This window comes from Salvelinus fontinalis, chromosome 42, assembly GCF_029448725.1.
Source record: "Salvelinus fontinalis isolate EN_2023a chromosome 42, ASM2944872v1, whole genome shotgun sequence".
In the NCBI taxonomy this organism is placed as follows: domain Eukaryota; kingdom Metazoa; phylum Chordata; class Actinopteri; order Salmoniformes; family Salmonidae; genus Salvelinus; species Salvelinus fontinalis.
In genome coordinates, this window is record NC_074706.1 from 19,599,513 (window position 1) to 19,621,949 (window position 22,437).

Below are 22,437 nucleotides of genomic sequence, written 5' to 3' on the forward strand. Positions count from 1 at the left end.
GTCGGTGAGGGTTTTGGACCAATGGAACGTGGGAGATCCTTTGGAAATCCCGATTAAATGTAATGTTTGCGTTGGGTGAAGTAGCGTCGGTGAGGGTCACAAGAAGTGGACTTATTTAGATGTTTTGTGTGTCCGTGGAGCAGAAGCAGCACAATTTGGGCCTCAAGAAGATATGAGTGGAATGTTTTGTGTATATATCTTCAAAGCAGAGGGCCTATCAAGGGGGTTATCTCTGGGGTGGCGCAAAGTATGTGCAGATGTAATACCTGAGGAAGTCGGTGGAGTGGTTGGTGCACTTTGACTGAACCGTATGGTAGAATGAGTGAAGAAATTAATTTCATCCACACTTTTGTTCTTTGATGAAGAGTCCCTCCCTTATGTAAAGGTTAACTATATGAGATACCCTGTAAAAGCCTAAATGCACAAACCCTGTCAGTGCCATGAATGCAAAAGGGAAGAGTATTGAATGCCAGCGGAGGTTAGACACTGCAATTGTGGTGGCGAACATGGCATGAATTCCAGGATTGCCCTATTAAGAGTGAAGGAGACAGGTGGCAAGAGTAAGGTCTGTCCAGTGTGTGTCCTACCTGGAGGCGGTGAGAAGAGTTGAAGGAGCAATATTAGTAGAGCCTACACCAGTGAATGTTCCCCGGCAACCGAGGTATCCTGATATATTGCATGTTAAAAAGGCAGACTTGTAGCATTTATTGCAATGGTCTTAAACTGCACAGCACAAATCCTGTCAAACAGTGCTTGACTTGGACAGAAATGTGCCTAAACTCATTTTGGGTGCCGGAATTGTTTATTTAGGTGCATGAGCTCCACAATACTTATGAACTAATATTATATAAGGTGCAGGAGCTCTTGCAGTAGAGAAACTGAGCCGCCAGTGCTCAGCTACGGAAAGAATATGGATATACTGACAAGATACATGTCTCTCCGCCCTAACAATGGGAGTCGTTGTTCAAAGTGGCATGGCGGGCTGTCAAGCTCCCGTCTATCCTTTTTGTATTTGCGGATACATCATTATTGTAATACTTTTTTGAATATTCGATGAGGGTTGTTGACGTCAACCGCCTGTATTATATGGAGAGAGATGCTATTAGCCTCATGCCATGAATATACAAAGAAATTTCGAGACAACTCTGAAATAAAGTGCTTTTTCTCAAAGTTGCCGGGATGTCACGTGTCCTACTTACATCAGTACACTTAACGTTAGCATTACAAAAAATCTATTTGATCAAATAAACCTAATGTAGCAAATAAGCCAATTTACATTTTTTGTTGACCAAATTCGACACCCTCATTGCCTCCATACAAAAACTCCTTGCTTGGTGGATGAAACGAAAAAACGCCACCTGCTGGAGGGAGACAGATTTTCCGCCGAGTTGGGCCTCTGTCAAAGGATGGTCCCTCCTCACATCCCCTTGAGCCTGTGAATATCTGTGTGGCGATGTGACTTGAAATGGAATGTTTTTTTGTGTGGATGATGTCGTTTCCCCCCCCTTTCCTACAATGGATTTATTTTATACTTGCATAGTTTACCACCCGTACAGTAAGAAGCGGCATGCACCTCTAACGATTGTTTGCGGACAGCCATAATACCATAGAAGAAGAACGAAACGTTCGCGAACTGCGCGTCACTGTGAACGGAAGTGAACAGTGACTAAGAACCATTTCCACGTTATCGTTTTTATTGTTGTTATTTAGACGCGTATTACCACACTGGAACTCAAAATATGAATAATTTAACTGCACAACATCACATATTTACCTCAGATATTCTTTAATTCGTGTTGGAGACAGGACTTGGTTGATAGTTATCTAATAGGTAACGCTATCTAGCTGTTAGCTAACAATGGCTAACTGTATGGTTTTTCACACTCAAATAGCCTCCATCATGGAGGTGTTAGCGAATGCAGCAGTGACAGAGATCTGTAAACTCGTAGACGACGACTATGCAGTGCTTCGTTTGGAAATTTCGCAAAGCCAGAAAGAAAACAGGGGATTGCGGAGGAAACTACAACTATTGGAACTAAAGGTGGCACGGGACCGCGCAGATAGGACAATTAGAGAGCGCGTCCTCGCCAGTCGTCCCAATAGTGTCAAGATACTTGACAGATACAGAGGAATGGCAAGAGGTACATTTTGCAGAGGCTGCGGGGTTCCCCTCTGCGCATGTGTTTAAATGTGTTACCCAGAATTGGGTCTTGTTCAGTTTTTGGATAGTATGCCATACTTCCCCTAATTACTTGGCTATCTTGTAAAAACATTTATTTTACCAGGCAGGTCAACATTATTATTTCACAAAGACACTCATTTTCTAACCAGATCCTTGATTTACTGACTTTCCTATTGTCATACTCATTTAAAATAATGTGATGCATATCAATTAGTCAATCAATAAATAGTATATCAAGAAGTGATGAAAAGTGTTACCTTCCATCCTTGCCAATTGTAGACAGTGTCAATAGTGTACAATATAGCCTTGAGCATTGACAGTAACTAATTTAACCACCACTTTTCCCCCAATCACTCTCAGGTGAAGGACATCTCACTGGAGGCCACAGGAGCTTTGTGAAGCCAGCGGGACACAATACATGGAGAGATGACCAACCAATCACTGTTGATGAGGGGATTGGAACCTCAACACAGCACGTTATTGTGATAGAGGTTAGTGTCAGAACGTAACATTAACAACAGTAGATCAAATGTGGCCTGTTTTATTTTTAGAAAGGATTCCCTCAGCTATTAATTTGCTTACATGTACATCTTCATTTATCTGCCACAGGGGAGCTTGTGAGACTTCCCTACGACATTATCTAATTCATCTCATGTACCGGTAATAACCTCCTCTCTTCTTGTGTCAGTCTGGAGATGCAGAGGCTGCAGGTCCTGGGGTCAAGCAGGAAAGGACTGAAGGAAAGGACCCAAGACACAACAGAGACATCCAGACTGGAGCAGCGGCTGGAGTGGCGCCCCCTGTTGCCACGGAGGACCTCCCCGCCGCCGTCGCACCCCAGGCCAGGCCCCGACGCAGCATCTTGGAGGTCAGTGGAATGCTGAATGCCGTCCTCAAGTCAGAGAGACACAGAGACTTTAAATGTAACACAAAGGCTTTTACACATAGGATCTGACCACAGATCAGAACCAGAAAGACTGGGTCTGTTGCCACTGGGCTGCCCCACTGCTAGAGGTCTTCACAGGTCCCCAAAAATGTACCTGTTCCAAAATGGAACTGGGGCATTACCACCCTGCCGCGATATGCAAAAATACATGAAAAAAATATGGAGACCCGTTTTGAACGGACCTGAGGACAACTAGACCCGTTACGTATAGACTTGGTCAAATCCAGACCCCTTTTGTTTTAAGCTACTTTATTAACCGGAGCTGATAAAGCAGGAGAGGAGAGATGAGAGAGGTGCCACTCTAGCAGGTGGGGGAGGGGCCGTACTGTGAGCGAGTGACAAGTGGAGGAAGAGATGAGACAGCAACCAACCAAGCCAACTCGCGCTATAGTAGACTAATAGCTGCCATAGCTAGGTTATTTATCAGTAAATATGATTGTAGTATCTGTCATGACTGCATCAAACTGGAAGAAGCTAGTTAGCGAGCTAGGCTAATTGAGGCGGCAGTGCGTGCTTTCTCATCCTACAGGTACAAATAACAACTCCATTCAGAATATTAAGTAGCAGCCTACCTGTTGGCTCTTGGTCGTTGTAGCCTATCCTTGTCCTTTAACATTTAGTTCCGTTATTTTAATTCCATCTTCCATTGATTAGATATCTCCTAACTTTTGTCACACGTAGCGAGGCCCTACGACTGTAGCCTACATCCGCCTTGATGACTTATGATTGGCCAACAACAACCAGCTACACACTCCACTCATGAAAAGCAAGAGCAGCATCATAAATGATCACATTTTTCTCTCTCTACTGCAGCAGTCGTGTTCAGATCTGCAAGGCCCATTCTGGATAAGTCAGTTAAAATTACCCATACCCAAGACCCGTGACATTTAGAATTCTTGATCCGAACCTGCTTGGGTCCCGGGTAAAGGTGGATACGTGAAGACCTCTACCTACTGCTCACGGCTCAAGAGTATTTACCGGTATTTCACCAGAGCCAGAGGACAGTTCAATGTAACATGTTAGATACTGGTGGTCAGGGCTTAAAATGAACACCCGTCACCTGCCAAATGCGGGTAGATTTTGGCATTGGTGGGTAAGATGTCTATTTCACCAGCCACGTTGGTGGGTGGTCAGGGCTCCACAGTGCGAGCTTTTCACTCGCATTTGTGAATATAAATATTGAAGTATGATCACATTTATAGTAAAATAAATGCTGCAGTAGTTGTTTTCAAAGTATTTCTGACGCTTTGTTTCATAGGTGGTAAATTAATCAAATCAAATTTATTTATATAGCTCTTCTTACATCAGTTGATATCTCAAAGTGCTGTACAGGAACCCAGCCTAAAACCCCAAACAGCGAGCAATGCAGGTGTAGAAGCACGGTGGCTAGGAAAAACTCCCCAGAAAGGCCAAAACCTAGGAAGAAACCTAGAGAGGAACCAGGCTATGAGGGGTGGCCAGTCCTCTTCTGGCTGTGCCGGGTGGAGATTATAACAGAACATGGCCAAGATGTTCAAATGTTCATAAATTAACAGCATGTTCAAATAATAATAATCACAGTAGTTGTCGAGGGTGCAGCAAGTCAGCACCTCTGGAGTAAATGTCATTTTGGCTTTTCATAGCCGATCATTAAGAGTATCTCTACTGCTCCTGCAGTCTCTAGAGAGTTGAAAACAGCAGGTCTGGGACAGGTAGCACGTCCGGTGAACAGGTCAGGGTTCCATAGCCGCATGCAGAACAGTTGAAACTGGAGCAGCAGCACAGCCAGGTGGACTGGGGACAGCAAGGAGTCATCATGCCAGGTAGTCATGAGGCATGGTCCTAGGGCTCAGGTCCTCAGAGAGAAAGAGAGAATTAGAGAGAGCATACTTAAATTCACACAGGACACCGGATAATACAGAAGTACTCCAGATATAACAAACTGACCGTAGCCCCCCGACACAAACTACTGCAGCATAAATACTGGAGGCTGAGACAGGAGGGGTCAGGAGACACTGTGGCCCCATCCGACGATACCCCCGGACAGGGCCAAACAGGAAGGATATAACCCCACCCACTTTGCCAAAGCACAACCCCCACACCACTAGAGGGATATCTTCAACCACCAACTTACCATCCTGAGACAAGGCCGAGTATAGCCCACAAAGATCTCCGCCACGACACAACCCAAGGGGGGGCGCCAACCCAGACAGGAAGATCACGTCAGTGACTCAACCCACTCAAGTGACGCACCCCTCCTAGGGACGGCATGAAAGAGCACCAGTGGGCCAGACTACACTCAATCATATGACCCACTGAAGAGATAAGTCTTCAGTAAAGACTTAAAGGTTGAGACCGAGTCTGCATCTCTCACATTGGTAGGCAGACCATTCCATAAAAATGGAGCTCTATAGGAGAAAGCCCTGCCTCCAACTGTTTGCTTAGAAATTAAAGGGACAATTAGGAGGCCTGCGTCTTGTGACCGTAGCGTACGTGTAGGTATGTATGGCAGGACCAAATCGGAAAGATAGGTAGGAGCAAGCCCATGTAATGCTTTGTAGGTTAGCAGTAAAACCTTGAAATCAGCCCTTGCCTTAACAGGAAGCCAGTGTAGGGAGGCTAGCACTGGAGTAATATGATCAAATCTGTTGGTTCTAGTCAGGATTCTAGCAGCCGGATTTAGCACTAACTGAAGTTTATGTAGTGCTTTATCCGGGTAGCCGGAAAGTAGAGCATTGCAGTAATCTAACCTAGAAGTAACAAGAGCATGGATACATTTTTCTGCATCATTTTTGGACAGAAAGTTTCTGATTTTTGCGATGTTACGTAGATGGAAAAAAGCTGTCCTTGAAACAGTCTTGATATGTTCGTCAAAAGAGAGATCAGGGTCCAGAGTAACGCCAAGGTCCTTCAGTTTTATTTGAGACGACTGTACAACCATCAAGATTAATTGTCAGATTCAACAGAAGATATCTTTGTTTCTTGCAACCTAGAACAAGCATCTCTGTTTTGTCCGAGTTTAAAAGTAGAAAGTTTGCAGCCATCCACTTCCTTATGTCTGAAACACAGGCTTCTAGCAAGGGCAATTTTGGTGCTTCACCATGTTTCATTGAAATGTACAGCTGTGTGTCATCCGCATAGCAGTGAAAGTTAACATGATGTTTTCGAATGACATCCCCAAGAGGTAAAATATAGTGAAAACAATAGTGGTCCCAAAACAGAACCTTGAGGAACACCGAAATGTACAGTTGATTTGTCAGAGGACAAACCATTCACAGAGACAAACTGATATCTTTCCGACAGATAACATCTAAACCAGGCCAGAACTTGTCCGTGTAGACCAATTTGGGTTTCCAATCTCTCCAAAAGAATGTGGTGATCGATGGTATCAAAGGCAGCACTAAGGTCTAGGAGCACGAGGACAGATGCAGAGCCTCGGTCTGACGCCATTAAAAGGTAATTTACCACCTTCACAAGTGCAGTCTGTGCTATGATGGGTTCTAAAACCAGACTGAAGCATTTCATATACATTGTTTGTCTTCAGGAAGGCAGTGCGTTGCCGCGCAAAAGCTTTTTCAAAAATTTGAGAGGAATGGAAGAATCGATATAGGCCGATAGTTTTTTATATTTTCTGGGTCAAGGTTTGGGTTTTTCAAGAGGCTTTATTACTGCCACTTTTAGTGAGTTTGGTACACATCCGGTGGATAGAGAGCCGTTTATTATGTTCAACATAGGAGGGCCGAGCACAGGAAGCAGCTCTTTCAGTAGTTTAGTTGGAAGGGTCCAGTATGCAGCTTGAAGGTTGAGGCCATGATTATTTTCATCAATGTGTCAAGAGATATAGTACTAAAATACTTTGTTGTGCAGACTCAGGACAACTGAGCTTTGGAGGAATACGCAGATTTAAAGAGGAGTCCGTAATTTGCTTTCTAATGATCACGATCTTTTCCTCAAAGAAGTTCATGAATTTATTACTGCTGAAGTGAAAGCCATCGTCACTTGGGGAATGCTGCTTTTTAGTTTTCTTTGCGACAGTATCAAAAAGAAATTTCAGATTGTTCTTATTTTCCTCAATTAGGTTAAAAAAATAGGATGATCGAGCAGCAGTGAGGGCTCTTCGATACTGCACGGTACTGTCTTTCCAAGCTAGTCGGAAGACTTCCATTTTGGTGTGGCGCCATTTCCGTTCCAATTTTCTGGAAGCTTGCTTCAGAGCTCGGGTATTTTCTGTATACCAGGGAGCTAGTTTCTTATGTTTTTTGTTTTTAGGGGTGCAACTGCATCTAGGGTATTGCGCAAGGTTAAATTGAGTTCCTCAGTTAGGTGGTTAACTGATTTTTGTCCTCTGACGTCCTTGGGTAGGCAGAGGGAGTCTGGAAGGGCATCAAGGAATCTTTGTGTTGTCTGAGAATTTATAGCACGCCTTTTGATGCTCCTTGGTTGGGGTCTGAGCAGATTATTTGTTGCGATTGCAAACGTAATATAATGGTGGTCCGATAGTCCAGGATTATGAGGAAAAACATTAAGATCTACAACATTTATTCCATGGGACAAAACTAGGTACAGAGTATGACTGTGACAGGGAGTAGGTCCAGAGACATGTTGGACATACCCACTAAGTCGATGATGGGTCCAAAAGCCTTTTGGAGTGGGTCTGTGGACTTTTCCATGTGAATATTAAAATCACCAAAAATGTGAATATTATCTGCTATGACTACAAGGTTCGATAGGAATTCAGGGAACTCAGTGAGGAACGCTGTATATGGCCCAGGAGGCCTGTAAACAGTAGCTATAAAAAGTGATTGAGTAGGCTGCATAGATTTCATGACTAGAAGTTCAAAAGACGAAAACGTCATTTTTTTTGTAAATTGAAATTTGCTATCGTAAATGTTAGCAACACCTCCGCCTTTGCGGGATGCACGGGGGATATGGTCACTAGTGTAACCAGGAGGTGAGGCCTCATTTAACACAGTAAATTCATCAGGCTTAAGCCATGTTTCAGTCAGGCCAATCACATCAAGATTATGATCAGTGATTAGTTAATTGACTATACTTGCCTTTGAAGTGAGGGATCTAACATTAAGTAACCCTATTTTGAGATGTGAGGTATCACGATCTCTTTCAATAATGGCAGGAATGGAGGAGGTCTTTATCCTAATGAGATTGCTAAGGCGAACACCGCCATGTTAAGTTTTGCCCAACCTAGGTCGAGGCACAGACACAGTCTCAATGGGGATGGCTGAGCTGACTACACTGACTATGCTAGTGGCAGACTCCACTAAGCTGGCAGGCTGGCTAACAGCCTGCTGCCTGGCCTGCACCCTATTTCATTACATTTACATTTACATTTAAGTCATTTAGCAGACGCTCTTATCCAGAGCGACTTACAAATTGGTGCATTCACCTTATGATATCCAGTGGAACAACCACTTTACAATAGTGCATCTAACTCTTTTAAGGGGGGGGGGGGGGGGGGTTAGAAGGATTACTTTATCCTATCCTAGGTATTCCTTAAAGAGGTGGGGTTTCAGGTGTCTCCGGAAGGTGGTGATTGACTCCGCTGACCTGGCGTCGTGAGGGAGTTTGTTCCACCATTGGGGTGCCAGAGCAGCGAACAGTTTTGACTGGTCTGAGCGGGAACTGTACTTCCTCAGAGGTAGGGAGGCGAGCAGGCCAGAGGTGGATGAACGCAGTGCCCTTGTTTGGGTGTAGGGCCTGATCAGAGCCTGAAGGTACGGAGGTGCAGTTCCCCTCACAGCTCCGTAGGCAAGCACCATGGTCTTGTAGCGGATGCGAGCTTCAACTGGAAGCCAGTGGAGAGAGCGGAGGAGCGGGGTGACGTGAGAGAACTTGGGAAAGTTGAACACCAGACGGGCTGCGGCGTTCTGGATGAGTTGTAGGGGTTTAATGGCACAGGCAGGGAGCCCAGCCAACAGCGAGTTGCAGTAATCCAGACGGGAGATGACAAGTGCCTGGATTAGGACCTGCGCCGCTTCCTGCGTGGGGGAGGGTCGTACTCTGCGAATGTTGTAGAGCATGAACCTACAGGAACGGGTCACCGCCTTGATGTTAGTTGAGAACGACAGGGTGTTGTCCAGGATCACGCCAAGGTTCTTAGCACTCTGGGAGGAGGACACAATGGAGTTGTCAACCGTGATGGCGAGATCATGGAACGGGCAGTCCTTCCCCGGGAGGAAGAGCAGCTCCGTCTTGCCGAGGTTCAGCTTGAGGTGGTGATCCGTCATCCACACTGAAATGTCTGCCAGACATGCAGAGATGCGATTCACCACCTGGTTATCAGAGGGGGGAAAGGAGAAGATTAATTGTGTGTCGTCTGCATAGCAATGATAGGAGAGACCATGTGAGGATATGACAGAGCCAAGTGACTTGGTGTATAGCGAGAATAGGAGAGGGCCTAGAACAGAGCCCTGGGGGACACCAGTGGTGAGAGCACGTGGTGCGGAGACAGATTCTCGCCACGCCACCTGGTAGGAGCGACCTGTCAGGTAGGACGCAATCCAAGCGTGGGCCGCGCCGGAGATGCCCAGCTCGGAGAGGGTGGAGAGGAGGATCTGATGGTTCACAGTATCAAAGGCAGCCGATAGGTCTAGAAGGATGAGAGCAGAGGAGAGAGAGTTAGCTTTAGCAGTGCGGAGCGCCTCCGTGACACAGAGAAGAGCAGTCTCAGTTGAATGACTAGTCTTGAAACCTGACTGATTTGGATCAAGAAGGTCATTCTGAGAGAGATAGCAGGAGAGCTGGCCAAGGACGGCACGTTCAAGAGTTTTGGAGAGAAAAGAAAGAAGGGATACTGGTCTAGTTGTTGACATCGGAGGGATCGAGTGTAGGTTTTTTCAGAAGGGGTGCAACTCTCGCTCTCTTGAAGACGGAAGGGACGTAGCCAGCGGTCAAGGATGAGTTGATGAGCGAGGTGAGGTAAGGGAGAAGGTCTCCGGAAATGGTCTGGAGAAGAGAGGAGGGGATAGGGTCAAGCGGGCAGGTTGTTGGGCGGCCGGCCGTCACAAGACGCGAGATTTCATCTGGAGAGAGAGGGGAGAAAGAGGTCAAAGCACAGGGTAGGGCAGTGTGAGCAGAACCAGCGGTGTCATTTGACTTAGCAAACGAGGATCAGATGTCGTCGACCTTCTTTTCAAAATGGTTGACGAAGTCATCAGCAGAGAGGGAGGAGGGGGGAGGAGGGGGAGGAGGATTCAGGAGGGAGGAGAAGGTGGCAAAGAGCTTCCTAGGGTTAGAGGCAGATGCTTGGAATTTAGAGTGGTTGAAATTGGCTTTAGCAGCAGAGACAGAAGAGGAGAATGTAGAGAGGAGGGAGTGAAATGATGCCAGGTCCGCAGGGAGGCGAGTTTTCCTCCATTTCCGCTCGGCTGCCCGGAGCCCTGTTCTGTGAGCTCGCAATGAGTCGTCGAGCCACGGAGCGGGAGGGGAGGACCGAGCCGGCCTGGAGGATAGGGGACATAGAGAGTCAAAGGATGCAGAAAGGGAGGAGAGGAGGGTTGAGGAGGCAGAATCAGGAGATAGGTTGGAGAAGGTTTGAGCAGAGGGAAGAGATGATAGGATGGAAGAGGAGAGAGTAGCGGGGGAGAGAGAGCGAAGGTTGGGACGGCGCGATACCATCCGAGTAGGGGCAGTGTGGGAAGTGTTGGATGAGAGCGAGAGGGAAAAGGATACAAGGTAGTGGTCGGAGACTTGGAGGGGAGTTGCAATGAGATTAGTGGAAGAACAGCATCTAGTAAAGATGAGGTCAAGCGTATTGCCTGCCTTGTGAGTAGGGGGGGAAGGTGAGAGGGTGAGGTCAAAAGAGGAGAGGAGTGGAAAGAAGGAGGCAGAGAGGAATGAGTCAAAGGTAGACGTGGGGAGGTTAAAGTCACCCAGAACTGTGAGAGGTGAGCCATCCTCAGGAAAGGAACTTATCAGGGCGTCAAGCTCATTGATGAACTCTCCAAGGGAACCTGGAGGGCGATAAATGATAAGGATGTTAAGCTTGAAAGGGCTGGTAACTGTGACAGCATGGAATTAAAAGGAGGCGATAGACAGATGGGTCAGGGGAGAAAGAGAGAATGTCCACTTGGGAGAGATGAGGATCCCAATGCCACCACCCCGCTGACCAGAAGCTCTCGGGGTGTGCGAGAACACGTGGGCAGACGAGGAGAGAGCAGTAGGAGTAGCAGTGTTATCAGTGGTAATCCATGTTTCCGTCAGTGCCAAGAAGTCGAGGGACTGGAGGGAAGCATAGGCTGAGATGAACTCTGCCTTGTTGGCCGCAGATCGGCAGTTCCAGAGGCTGCCTGAGACCTGGAACTCCACGTGGGTCGTGCGCGCTGGGACCACCAGGTTAGAGTAGCAGCGGCCACGCGGTGTGAAGCGTTTGTATGGTCTGTGCAGAGAGGAAAGAACAGGGATAGACAGACACATAGTTGACAGGCTACAGAAGAGGCTACGCTAATGCAAAGGAGATTGGAATGACAAGTGGACTACACGTCTCGTAGTATTTCATTGTGGAGCTAGAGGAGTTATAGCCCTGTCTATGTTGGTGGATAATGAGAGCACCCCTCCAGCTAGGATGGAGTCCGTCACTCCTCAGCAGGCCAGGCTTGGTCCTGTTTGTGGGTGAGTCCCAGAAAGAGGGCCAATTATCTAAAAATTGTATCTTTTGGGAGGGGCAGAAAACAGTTTTCAACCAGCGATTGAGCTGTGAGACTCTGCTGTAGAGCTCAGCACTCCCCTAACTGGGAGGGGGCCAGAGACAATTACTCGATGCCGACACATCTTTCTAGCTGATTTACACGCTGAAGCTATGTTGCGCTAGGTGACCTCTGACTGTTTCATCCTAACATCGTTGGTGCTGACGTGGATAACAATATCCCTATACTCTCTACACTCGCCAGTTTTAGCTTTAGCCAGCAGCATCTTCAGATTAGCCTTAATGTCGGTAGCCCTGACCCCTGGTAAACAGTGTATGATCGCTGGACGATTCGTTTTAAGTCTAATACTGCGGGTAATGGAGTCGCCAATGACTAGGGTTTTCAATTTGTCAGAGCTAATCGTGGGAAGCTTCGGCGTCTCAGTCCCCGTAACGGGAGGAGTAGAGACAAGAGAAGGCTCGGCCTCAGACTCACTGCTTAATGGGGAAAACCGGTTGAACGTTTCTGTCGCCTGAATGAGCGACACCGGTTGACATTCATAAAGCATTTCCCTCCAGAAGCCATGAGAAAGTTGTCCGGCTGCTGGGACTGTGCGAGGAGATTTATACTACTATCTGTACTTACTGGTGGCACAGACGCTGTTTCATCCTTTCCTACACTGAAATTACCCTTGCCTAACGATTGCGTCTGAAAGCCTCGTTCTCCTGTATATTATGAGTACAGCGACTGCAATTAGAAGGCATCAGGTTAATGTTACTACTTAGCTTCGGATGGTGGAGGTCCTGACGAACCATGTCCAGATAAAGCGTCCGGAGTGAAAAAGTTGAAGTTGTGAGGGAAAAACAAAAAATATAAACGGTAATTAAAAAGTAAAAACCGTAAAGTTGTCAGGTAGCAAAGTAAGTTTGGCAACAAAACGCACAGCAACAGGTAAACAAGTCTGCAAGTTGTCAAAGTCAAGGAACTACGAATCCTATATAGCCTATTCCACCTCACGCTGCAACACTGCCTGGCTGGAGGCTGTGCGCACGTGAAGAGCTGAGTGAAATATACCTTTTTTAGAAGCGCTGCGCACTGGCATGAAAGTTTGTTTAATTTACTTGAAACGATAGTCTTCTGAAGTGAGACTTTGTCCTTGTGTTTCTTGGCTGTTTCTTGGCTATTTACATTGTTTTGTTCATAAGCTATGTTGTTTTTCTATGTTTGAGTTTCAACTGCTAGAAGAGAAGACAACACTTCCACTAGTCAGACTCAATCTCAAAGGCGCTACCACGGTAACCTCCCGCCCTCAAAGGGGAAGGTGAAAATGTCTCATCTGTGATATTTTGGTTAAGACTCAGGTCACATAAAATTGTATTATTCAATGTACCACATTACGTACTTCTTACTAGTAATACATACAACATTTTAGAAACATTACAAAGCATCTGTTTTTTTGTTGGTGTAACTTTAGTGGCTAAAAATATTTTGGCTGGTAAAAAATCTGAGTGGCTGGTGGACCAACATGTTTATTCCCTGCTGGAGGTGATGATCTGTCTTGTTCTTACGCTACAGAGATGGACCCTGGCAACATATACTTTGGTTTAGAGACAGACTGATCTGTCTAGAGAGGACTGCAACCAGTACAGTAGTAGTGGATACTCTGAAGGGTGCATAGATAAGAAAGGGGAGGTTGTAGTCGTAGATGAGGTGAAAGTGGAGGGCGACGCTCCTCTCAAATGGAATGCTGATAGTCACCTAGGAGACCGACACTCACAGGGCAGAGATTTCTTAGATTACAGGGGAAGCTTAGAGACAAATCTAAACGTCCCGACCCACTTCCCTTTACACTCGTAATGGAATCGGGACCCAGTTTCCACGTCGATGGCACCTTCCGATTCACACAGCTGCGTCCTTTTCGATCAGTTATGGAACTCAAAGGGCCAAGGCGCGGGGAGGGGGTGCAACAGTAAAGAGAAGCGGTTCCTCTGCATGTTCTGTAACAAAGGCTTCAGCTGCCCCCAGAAGGTGGAGATCCACCAGAGGGTACACACAGGAGAGAAATCCTTCAGCTGTACCCAGTGTCACATGCACTTTGTCTAGTTTGGTGGCCTGAAGAGGCACCGTAGGGTCCACACGGGAGAAAGCCTGTAAGCCTTTACACACTGCGGGAAGAGTTTCTCAGCGAAGAGCTACCTCGGGATACACCAGCAACAAAAAACATTCCACTCTACAGTGGAAAGTATTCACCCCCCTTGGCATTTTTCCTATTTTGGTGTCTTTCAATCTGGAATTAAATTCGATTTTTGGGGGGGTTGCATCATGTGATTTACACAACATGCCTACCACTTTGAAGATGCAAAACATTTTTTGTGAAAAAACAACAAATAAGACAAAAAAAACTTTTCAGTCAATACTTTGTAGAGCCACCTTTTGCAGCAATTACAGCTGCAAGTTTCTTGGGGTATGTCTATAAGCTTGGCACATCTAACCACTGGAACTTTTGCCACTGGGACTTTTGTTCCTTCAAGTTGGATGGGTTCCGCTGGTGTACAGCAATCTAAGTCATATCACAGATTCTCAATTGGATTGAGATCTGGGCTTTGACTAGGCCATTCCAAGACATTTAAATGTTTTCCCTTAAACCACTCGAGTGTTGCTTTAACAGTATGCTTGGGGTCATTGTCCTGCTGGAAGGTGAACCTCCATCCCAGTCCCAAATCTCTGGAAGACTGAAACAGGTTTCCCTCAAGAATTTCCCTGTATTTAGTGCCATCCATCATTCCTTCAATTCTGACCAGTTTCCCAGTCCCTGCTGATGAAAAACAGCCCCACAGCATGATGCTGCCACCACCATGCTTCACTGTGGGGATTGGGTTCTCAGGGTGATGAGAGGTGTTGGGTTTGTGCCAGACATAGGGTTTTCCTTGATGGCCAAAAAGCTACATTTTAGTCTCATCTGACCAGAGTACCTTCTTCTATATGTTTTGGGAGTCTCCCAGATGCCTTTAGGCGAACACCAAACATGTTTGCTTATTTTCTTCTTTAAGCAATGTTTTTTTTCTGGCCACTCTCCCGTTAAGCACAGCTCTGTGGAATGTACTGCTTAAAGTGGTTCTATGGACAGATGCTCCGATCTCCGCTGTGGAGCTTTGCAGCTCCTTCAAGGTTATCTTTGGTCTCTTTGTTGCCTCCCTGATTAATGCCCTCATTGCCTGGTCCGTGTGTTTTGGTGGGCGGCCCTCTCTTAGCAGGTTTTTTGTGGTTCCTTATCCTTTCCATTTTTGAATAATGGATTTAACGGTGCTCCGTGGGATGTCCAAAGTTTCAGATATTTTTTCATAACCCAACCCTGATCTGTACGTCTCCACAACTTTGTCCCTTACCTGTTTGGAGAGCTCCTTGGTCTTCGTGGTGCCGCTTGCTTGGTGGTACCCCTTGCTTAGTGGTGTTGCAGATTCTGGGGCCTTTCAGAACAGGTGTATATATACTGAGATCATGTAACAGGTCATGTGACCCTTAGATTGCACACAGGTGGACTTTATTTAACTAATTATGTGACTTCTGAAGGTAATTGGTTGCACCAGATCTTATTTAGGGGCTTCATAGCAAAGGGGGTATATATGCACGCATCACTTTTCCGTTTATTTTTTTAAACAAGTTGTTTTTTTCACTTCACCAATTTGAACTATTTTGTGTATGTCCATTACATGAAATCCAAATAAAATCCATTTAAATTGCAGGTTGTAATGCAACAAAATAGGAAAAACGCCAAGAGGGATGAATACTTTGCAAGGCACTGTGTAACATAAAAAGTAACCATTCCACTCGATAGCTTCTGACGTATCGATCAAGTCCTGCATTAAAGACAAAGATCCACAAGGGCAACAGATTTCAGTGTTGAATATTCCTGAGTAGAATATTGCATCCAGACTGTGTGATATATAAGGCATATATATCACACACGCATAAGCCTAAAAAGTCTGTTACATATTATGTTTCTACTGTGTAGGCTATATTATGTTCACAAATGCCTATTTCATTACTGCCATTCAACTACCTATTTTTTTTTCCCAAGACCCTTTAATGAGATAATGTATACAGATCATCAAGATCATGGAGATTTATATTTGAGACTTGTATGTGTGGTTTTCAAATGGTGTATTTAAAACTTGTTTGTTTCATAAATACTAAATGGGATTTTTCATTCGAAGACTTTTGAGGCTCTCTTTAGTATACATCACATCTGATCTCACCCTGACTTTTGACTTGTTTTTACCCACATCATATTAATGTCCACCATGATGGGTTTAACAACAATTAAGTAATTCTGTTACTACAGTATAGGACTCAAACATAGTGGGGATGGGTAAACACTCCATGTTGAAAGTGTGTTTCTTATCTGTGTGTATGTACCTGAGGTGTATGTCTATGTAATCTGTATCGTCTGTGTTTTCAAGGAGGAAGATGGTCCAGAGGTGCTACTGGTGAAGGAGGAGGGGTACGAAGAGGGTTTGGGGAACGCTGAGGAGGAAAACCAGACTACACCTCCTCCTGAACCCACAGAGGAACCAGCTGAGCAGCACAGGACCACACACAGTCTCACTGAGGTGAGCCCACTGTGAACTACTGTCTGAATTGTATTAGGTCAGGGTCTTACCCACAAAGCCTCTCAGAGTATGTGTGCTGATTTTGGATCAGTTTTTCCTTTTAGATCATGTGAAAAAGACTATTTAGACAGCACTTTTACTCTGAGACCCTTTGTAAATACCGGCCCAGGTCTTGATACATTTTATCTTAAGTGTGGGACCATGCCCTTGAATTATCAAACCCTTAAAGAGTGTCAAGTAATCAAATCAACTAACACGTCTACATAGAATCACATCAACTAACATGTTTGCATAGTATTCATAGCAATCCTTCATTGCCCAATCAGAAGATGATCCATAGCAGGATGCTCATATCAGATTTCTTGATCCAACATCCTCTCACTCTGTATCTCTTACAGTCAGTAGACATGGAGGATGGGAAGCCTGATCTGCTGCTGGTCAAAGAGGAGACAATAGAAGATGAACCAGAGAGCATTGATCTGCTGAGTGGACTAAAGATGGGGGAGCAAGGTAAGGGAGAAATACATATAGCCTACATACAGGATGTCTTGCTCCCAGACAGAGTAAACAACTTCTTTGCTCGCTTTGAGGACAATACAGTGCCACTGACACGGCCCGCTACCAAAACCTGTGGACTCTCCCTCACTGCAGCCGACGTGAGTAAAACATTTAAACGTGTTAACCATCGCAAGGCTGCAGGCCCAGACGGCATCCTCAGCCGCGTCCTCAGAGCATGCGCAGACCAGCTGGCTGGTGTGTTTACGGACATATTCAATCAATCCTTATCCCAGTCTGCTGTTCCCACATGCTTCAAGAGGGCCACTATTGTTCCCGTTCCCAAGAAAGCAAAGGTAACTGAGCTAAATGACTACCGCCCCGTAGCACTCACTTCCGTCATTATGAAGTGCTTTGAGAGACTAGTCAAGGACCAAATCACCTCCACCCTACCTGACACCCTAGACCCACTCCAATTTGCTTACCGCCCCAAAAGGTCCACAGACGACGCAATCGCAACCACACTGCACACTGCCCTAACCCATCTGGACAAGATGAATACCTATGTGAGAATGCTGTTCATCGACTACAGCTCAGCATTTAACACCATAGTACCCTCCAAACTCGTCATCAAGCTCGAGACCCTGAGTCTCGAACCCGCCCTGTGCAACTGGGTACTGGACTTCCTGACGGGCCGCCCCCAGGTGGTGAGGGTAGGTAACATCTCCACCCCGCTGATCCTCAACACTGGGGCCCCACAAGGGTGCGTTCTGAGCCCTCTCCTGTACTCCCTGTTCACCCACGACTGCGTGGCCATGCACGCCTCCAACTCAATCATCAAGTTTGTAGACGACACTACAGTGGTAGGCTTGAATACCAACAACGACGAGACGGCCTACAGGGAGGAGGTGAGGGCCCTCGGAGTGTGGTGTCAGGAAAATAACCTCACACTCAACCTCAACAAAACAAGGAGATGATCGTGGACTTCAGGAAACAGCAGAGGGAGCAGCCCCCTATCCACATCGACGGGACAGTAGTGGAGAGGGTAGTAATTTTTAAGTTCATCGGCGTACACATCACGGACAAACTGAATTGGTCCAAGAAGAAATTCGGCTTGTCACCAAAAGCACTCACAAACTTTTACAGATGCACAATCGAGAGCATCCTGTCGGGCTGTATCCCCGCCTGGTACGGCAACTGCTCCGCCCACAACCGTAAGGTTCGGCAAACTACCTGCCCTCCAGGACACCTACACCACCCGATGTCACAGGAAGGCCATAAAGATCATCAAGGACAACAACCACCCGAGCCACTGCCTGTTCACCCCACTATCATCCAGAAGGGTAGGTCAGTACAGGTGCATCAAAGCAGGGACCGAGAGACTGAAAAACAGCTTCTATCTCAAGGCCATCAGACTGTTAAACAGCCACCACTAACATTGAGTGGTTGCTGCCAACATACTGACTCAACTCCAGCCACTTTAATAATGGAAAAATGTATGTAAAAAATGTTTCACTAGCCACTTTAAATAATGCCACTTTATAATGTTTACATACCCTACATTACTCATCTCATATGTATATACTGTACTCTATACCATCTACTGCATCTTGCCATCTTTATGTAATACATGTATCACTAGCCACTTTAAACAATGCCACTTTTATATGTTTACATACCCTACATTACTCATCTCATATGTATATACTGTACTCTATACCATCTACTGCACCTGGCCTATGCCGTTCTGTACCATCACTCATTCATATATTTTTATGTACATATTCTTCATCCCTTTACACTTGTGTGTATAAGGTAGTTGTTGTGAAATTGTTAGGTTAGATTACTTGTTGGTTATTACTGCATTGTCGGAACTAGAAGTACAAGCATTTCGCTACACTCGCATTAACATCTGCTAACCATGTGTATGTGACAAATACAATTTGATTTGATCTTCAATGGGAATAGCGATGCACCTGGCTATTATTATTTATTTATTTTCTTAATTCATAAAATTAAATCAATACAATTTATGTTTACATACGAAATACACAATGTATGAACTTGATCAGGTAATTGACTCTAAAAAACTCCATATGTAGAGTTCTCTACCATGTTTGTAAAGTCTATTTTGTAACCTCTTCCTGCAGGTGGTTGGCTGGAGGCAAATAGAGGAGACTGGGAAGCCATCTTGGATTCCCAGACCCAGACGGGTGCAGCCAAGGGCCCAGGGGACAACGTCATTGAGCAGGGCAGGACCAAAGGCGACATAGTGGAGGTCAGTGGATGGGACAGCGTCTTCAACTCTGGGCTGGGGAACAACACTGTTTACCACAAACCAACAACCGAACTTAGTCTCCATGACAACAGACTTGCTGAGACCAGGGCGAGGCGTAGATTTGGTCTGCGGGGACGGACAGATTTCCAAATGCGGCGGAAGAGAACTGACACAGATTCGACTAGCGATGCTCCGTCCTGCTCCTATAGGTGTGATTCAGAGAGACTGATGACGCCTCAGGTTAACCCCCTAACAGGTGCTACCTTCAGCTTGCCTTCTATAGGATCTATCAACTGGAACATGGACCCTGTGACAACACAGACACTCCCTGACCTTCGTCCTCCTCACACTCTCCTAATGTTAAATCAGACCTCAGACAATGCCAGTGCCTCAACACTAAATGGCTACACAAGCCCTTTGACAAATGACAGTAGTAGTAATTCTATCATCAGGTCTGGTGGCAAAGAGAAGCGCTTCCCGTGTTTGTTCTGTGGGAAAGCATTCAGTTTCCCCAAACAGGTGGAGATCCACCAGAGGATGCACACAGGGGAGAAACCATTCAGCTGTACCCAGTGTGATATGCGCTTCGCCCAGGCTGGTCACCTGAAGAGACACCAGAGGGTCCATACAGGGGAGAAACCCTACAGCTGTCTCCAGTGTGAGCAGAGGTTCTCCCACCAGCACCAGCTGAAGAGGCACCTGAAGGTCCACACGGGCGAGAGGCCGTTCACCTGTACTCACTGTGGGAAGAGGTTTTCAGAGAAGAGCTACCTCAGGATACACCAACAGAAAATGCACACAACCAGTGTACAGTGACATGTAATGTTGTACTAGTTAGTTTGTAGTTAATTCTATTGGGTTTGGATGTATCGTATGATGAGGCAGAGTAGATGATATGGTGATGGTGTCTTTAAAAATGCTTCACTGATGAAGAGTGACAAACTTTGTCCCTATAGGATGATACTGGTGATACGTGTTTACTTGACATAAAGTAGTGAAGCTTTGTGTGATGTTAAACTTTTCCAAAGTATTCTACAATACATTTTTTTCAAAATGAGGAAACCAGATTTACAGAAAAAGTCAAGAGGAAAGTTATTCTACTGGTCATGTATCGTTTTGTGCAATAAAAGTACTGTACTTCAAAGTTGAGTGTATGACCACTTTGTTGAAGTTAAATACAAAACTGACTCTGTGATGACTGACTTGGTTATTTTTGTATCATTGCAGGGACTGAGTTTCCCTTCTCATTCAAACCAAAACGTTATACTTAATTCTTGAGTCACAAGACAAGACATATGGACATTTTTTATAATACATTTGTATCAGTGTTAGAGATGGGCTTGACTGTGGAGAACATTTTATAATATCATGTTTTTATGTGTACAGCAGAGTTGTTTATAAAAATGTATATTTGTGTTTACAGTCTGCAGTCCATGAGGACCTGCTGATATCCAGTGTTGATGACGGGAGAGACTGGACCTCTGAAACAGCTGGTCACAAACCCTGGCCCCAGATCAGAACCCTGGATCAGGAGCCGTCGCTCTTCCTTCCCAAGTTGGAACCAGGACCCAACCAAGAGGGACAGAGACTCCACCACCACATAGAACACAACCAGTGGACAGAGGGACTGAACAACCTCAGTCCTGGTGGACATCAGAGTGACAGAGGCTCCAGCCAGGGAACCAGTCTGCAGCCCAGACCCTTCTTGTCACAGTATCAGTGCAGGGATGGAGCTGATAGAGAGAGACCATCCTGTTCCTATGATACAAACACCACATTATCCATGATTAACAGAGCAGGTCACCCTGGGCTTCAGTCTTCACAGACAGTGGTGGGTGAGCCCCCTGGGGGTATTCTAACAGGAAGTCTGTCTTCTTCTTCAGGGTCTCGTCAAATGCCTTGCGACTGGGTTCATGGAAGGCCTGTGCCTGGACCTGAGTCTAGCCTTCCTCAGCTACTTCAGGGTTACCCCATCAATACAGACAGGTTCAGGATGGGCGTTCACAAGACGTACCTAGCCTATAACACAGCACACAATGCCAACAACACCCAAACAATGGCTAGATTTCAAGGAAGGAGCTCAAAGACTAACCACCTGAGGGTGGTGGCTCCTGCTTCCGCCACCTGTGGTGTCATTGGGTCACAACGTGGGAGGCCGAGTGTTAAGACGGATGCAGACAAGCCATACGCCTGCCCCACGTGTGGGAAGCGCTTTACTGAGGCGAACTATGTGAAGAAGCACCAGACAGTTCACACCAAGGAGAGGCCCTTCAAGTGCAAAGTATGTTACAGGAGCTTCTCCTTCCTGAGTAGCCTTATCAGACATAGGAGTGTCCACAATGGGGAGAAATCGTAGCAGTGTGGCTTGAGATTTACACAGAGGACATCTCGGAACCATTCTGTAGCTGACATACGATGCATTCGGAAAGTATGCAGTCCCCTTGACTTTTTCCACATTTTGTTACGTTACAACATTCTAAAGTGGATTAAATACATTTTCCCCTCAATCTACACACAATACCCCATAATGGCAAAGAAAAAACAGGTTTTTAGACATTTTTGCCAATGTATTAAAAATAAAAAATAAAAACAGTACAATTTTACATAAGTATTTCGACCCTTTGCTATGAGACTCGAAATTCAGCTCGGGTGCATCCTGTTTCCATTGATCGTGCTTGAGATGTTTCTACAACTTCATTGGAGTCCACCTGTAGTAAATTAAACTGATTGGACATGATTTTGAAAGGCACACACCTGTCTATATAAGGTCCTACAGTTGACAGTGCATGTCAGAGTAAAAACCAAGCCATGAGGTCGAAGGAATTGTCCGTAGAGCTCCGAGACAGGATTGTGTCGAGGCACAGATCTGGGGAATAGTACCAAAAAATTTCTGCAGCATTGAAGGTCCCCGAAAACACAGTGGCTTCCATCATTCTTAAATGGGAGAAGTTTGGAATCAACAAGACTCTTCCTAGGGCCGGCCACCTGGCCAAACTGAGCAATCGGGGGAGAAGGGCCTCGGTCAGGGAGGTGACCAAGAAACCCAATGGTCACTCTGACAGAGCTCCAGAGTTCGTCTGTGGAGATGGGAGAACCTTCCAGAAGGACAACCATCTCTATAACATTCCACTAATCAGGCCTTTATGGTAGAGTGGCCAGACAGAAGCCACTCCTCAGTAAAAGGCACATGACAGCCCGCTTGGAGTTTGCCAAAAGGCACCTAAAAGACTCCACGATTCTCTGGTATGATGAAACCAAGATTTTACTTTTTGGCCTGAATGCCAAGAGTCACGTCTGGAGGAAAC

The 22,437-nt window shown here is 45.8% G+C and overlaps 1 protein-coding gene across 1 annotated transcript; it reads left to right on the forward strand.

Moving 5' to 3' along the window:
* The first annotated feature begins 1,595 nt into the window (after positions 1-1,595).
* Positions 1,596-20,276, forward strand: LOC129841452 (uncharacterized). The gene is made up of 6 exons (XM_055909720.1): positions 1,596-2,141; positions 2,543-2,673; positions 2,871-3,050; positions 16,210-16,359; positions 16,758-16,869; positions 19,005-20,276. Exons 1-6 carry the CDS (start codon positions 1,859-1,861, stop codon positions 19,946-19,948), a joined length of 1,800 nt encoding a protein of 599 aa, XP_055765695.1. The 5' UTR covers positions 1,596-1,858; the 3' UTR covers positions 19,949-20,276.
* The last annotated feature ends 2,161 nt before the right edge of the window (positions 20,277-22,437 follow it).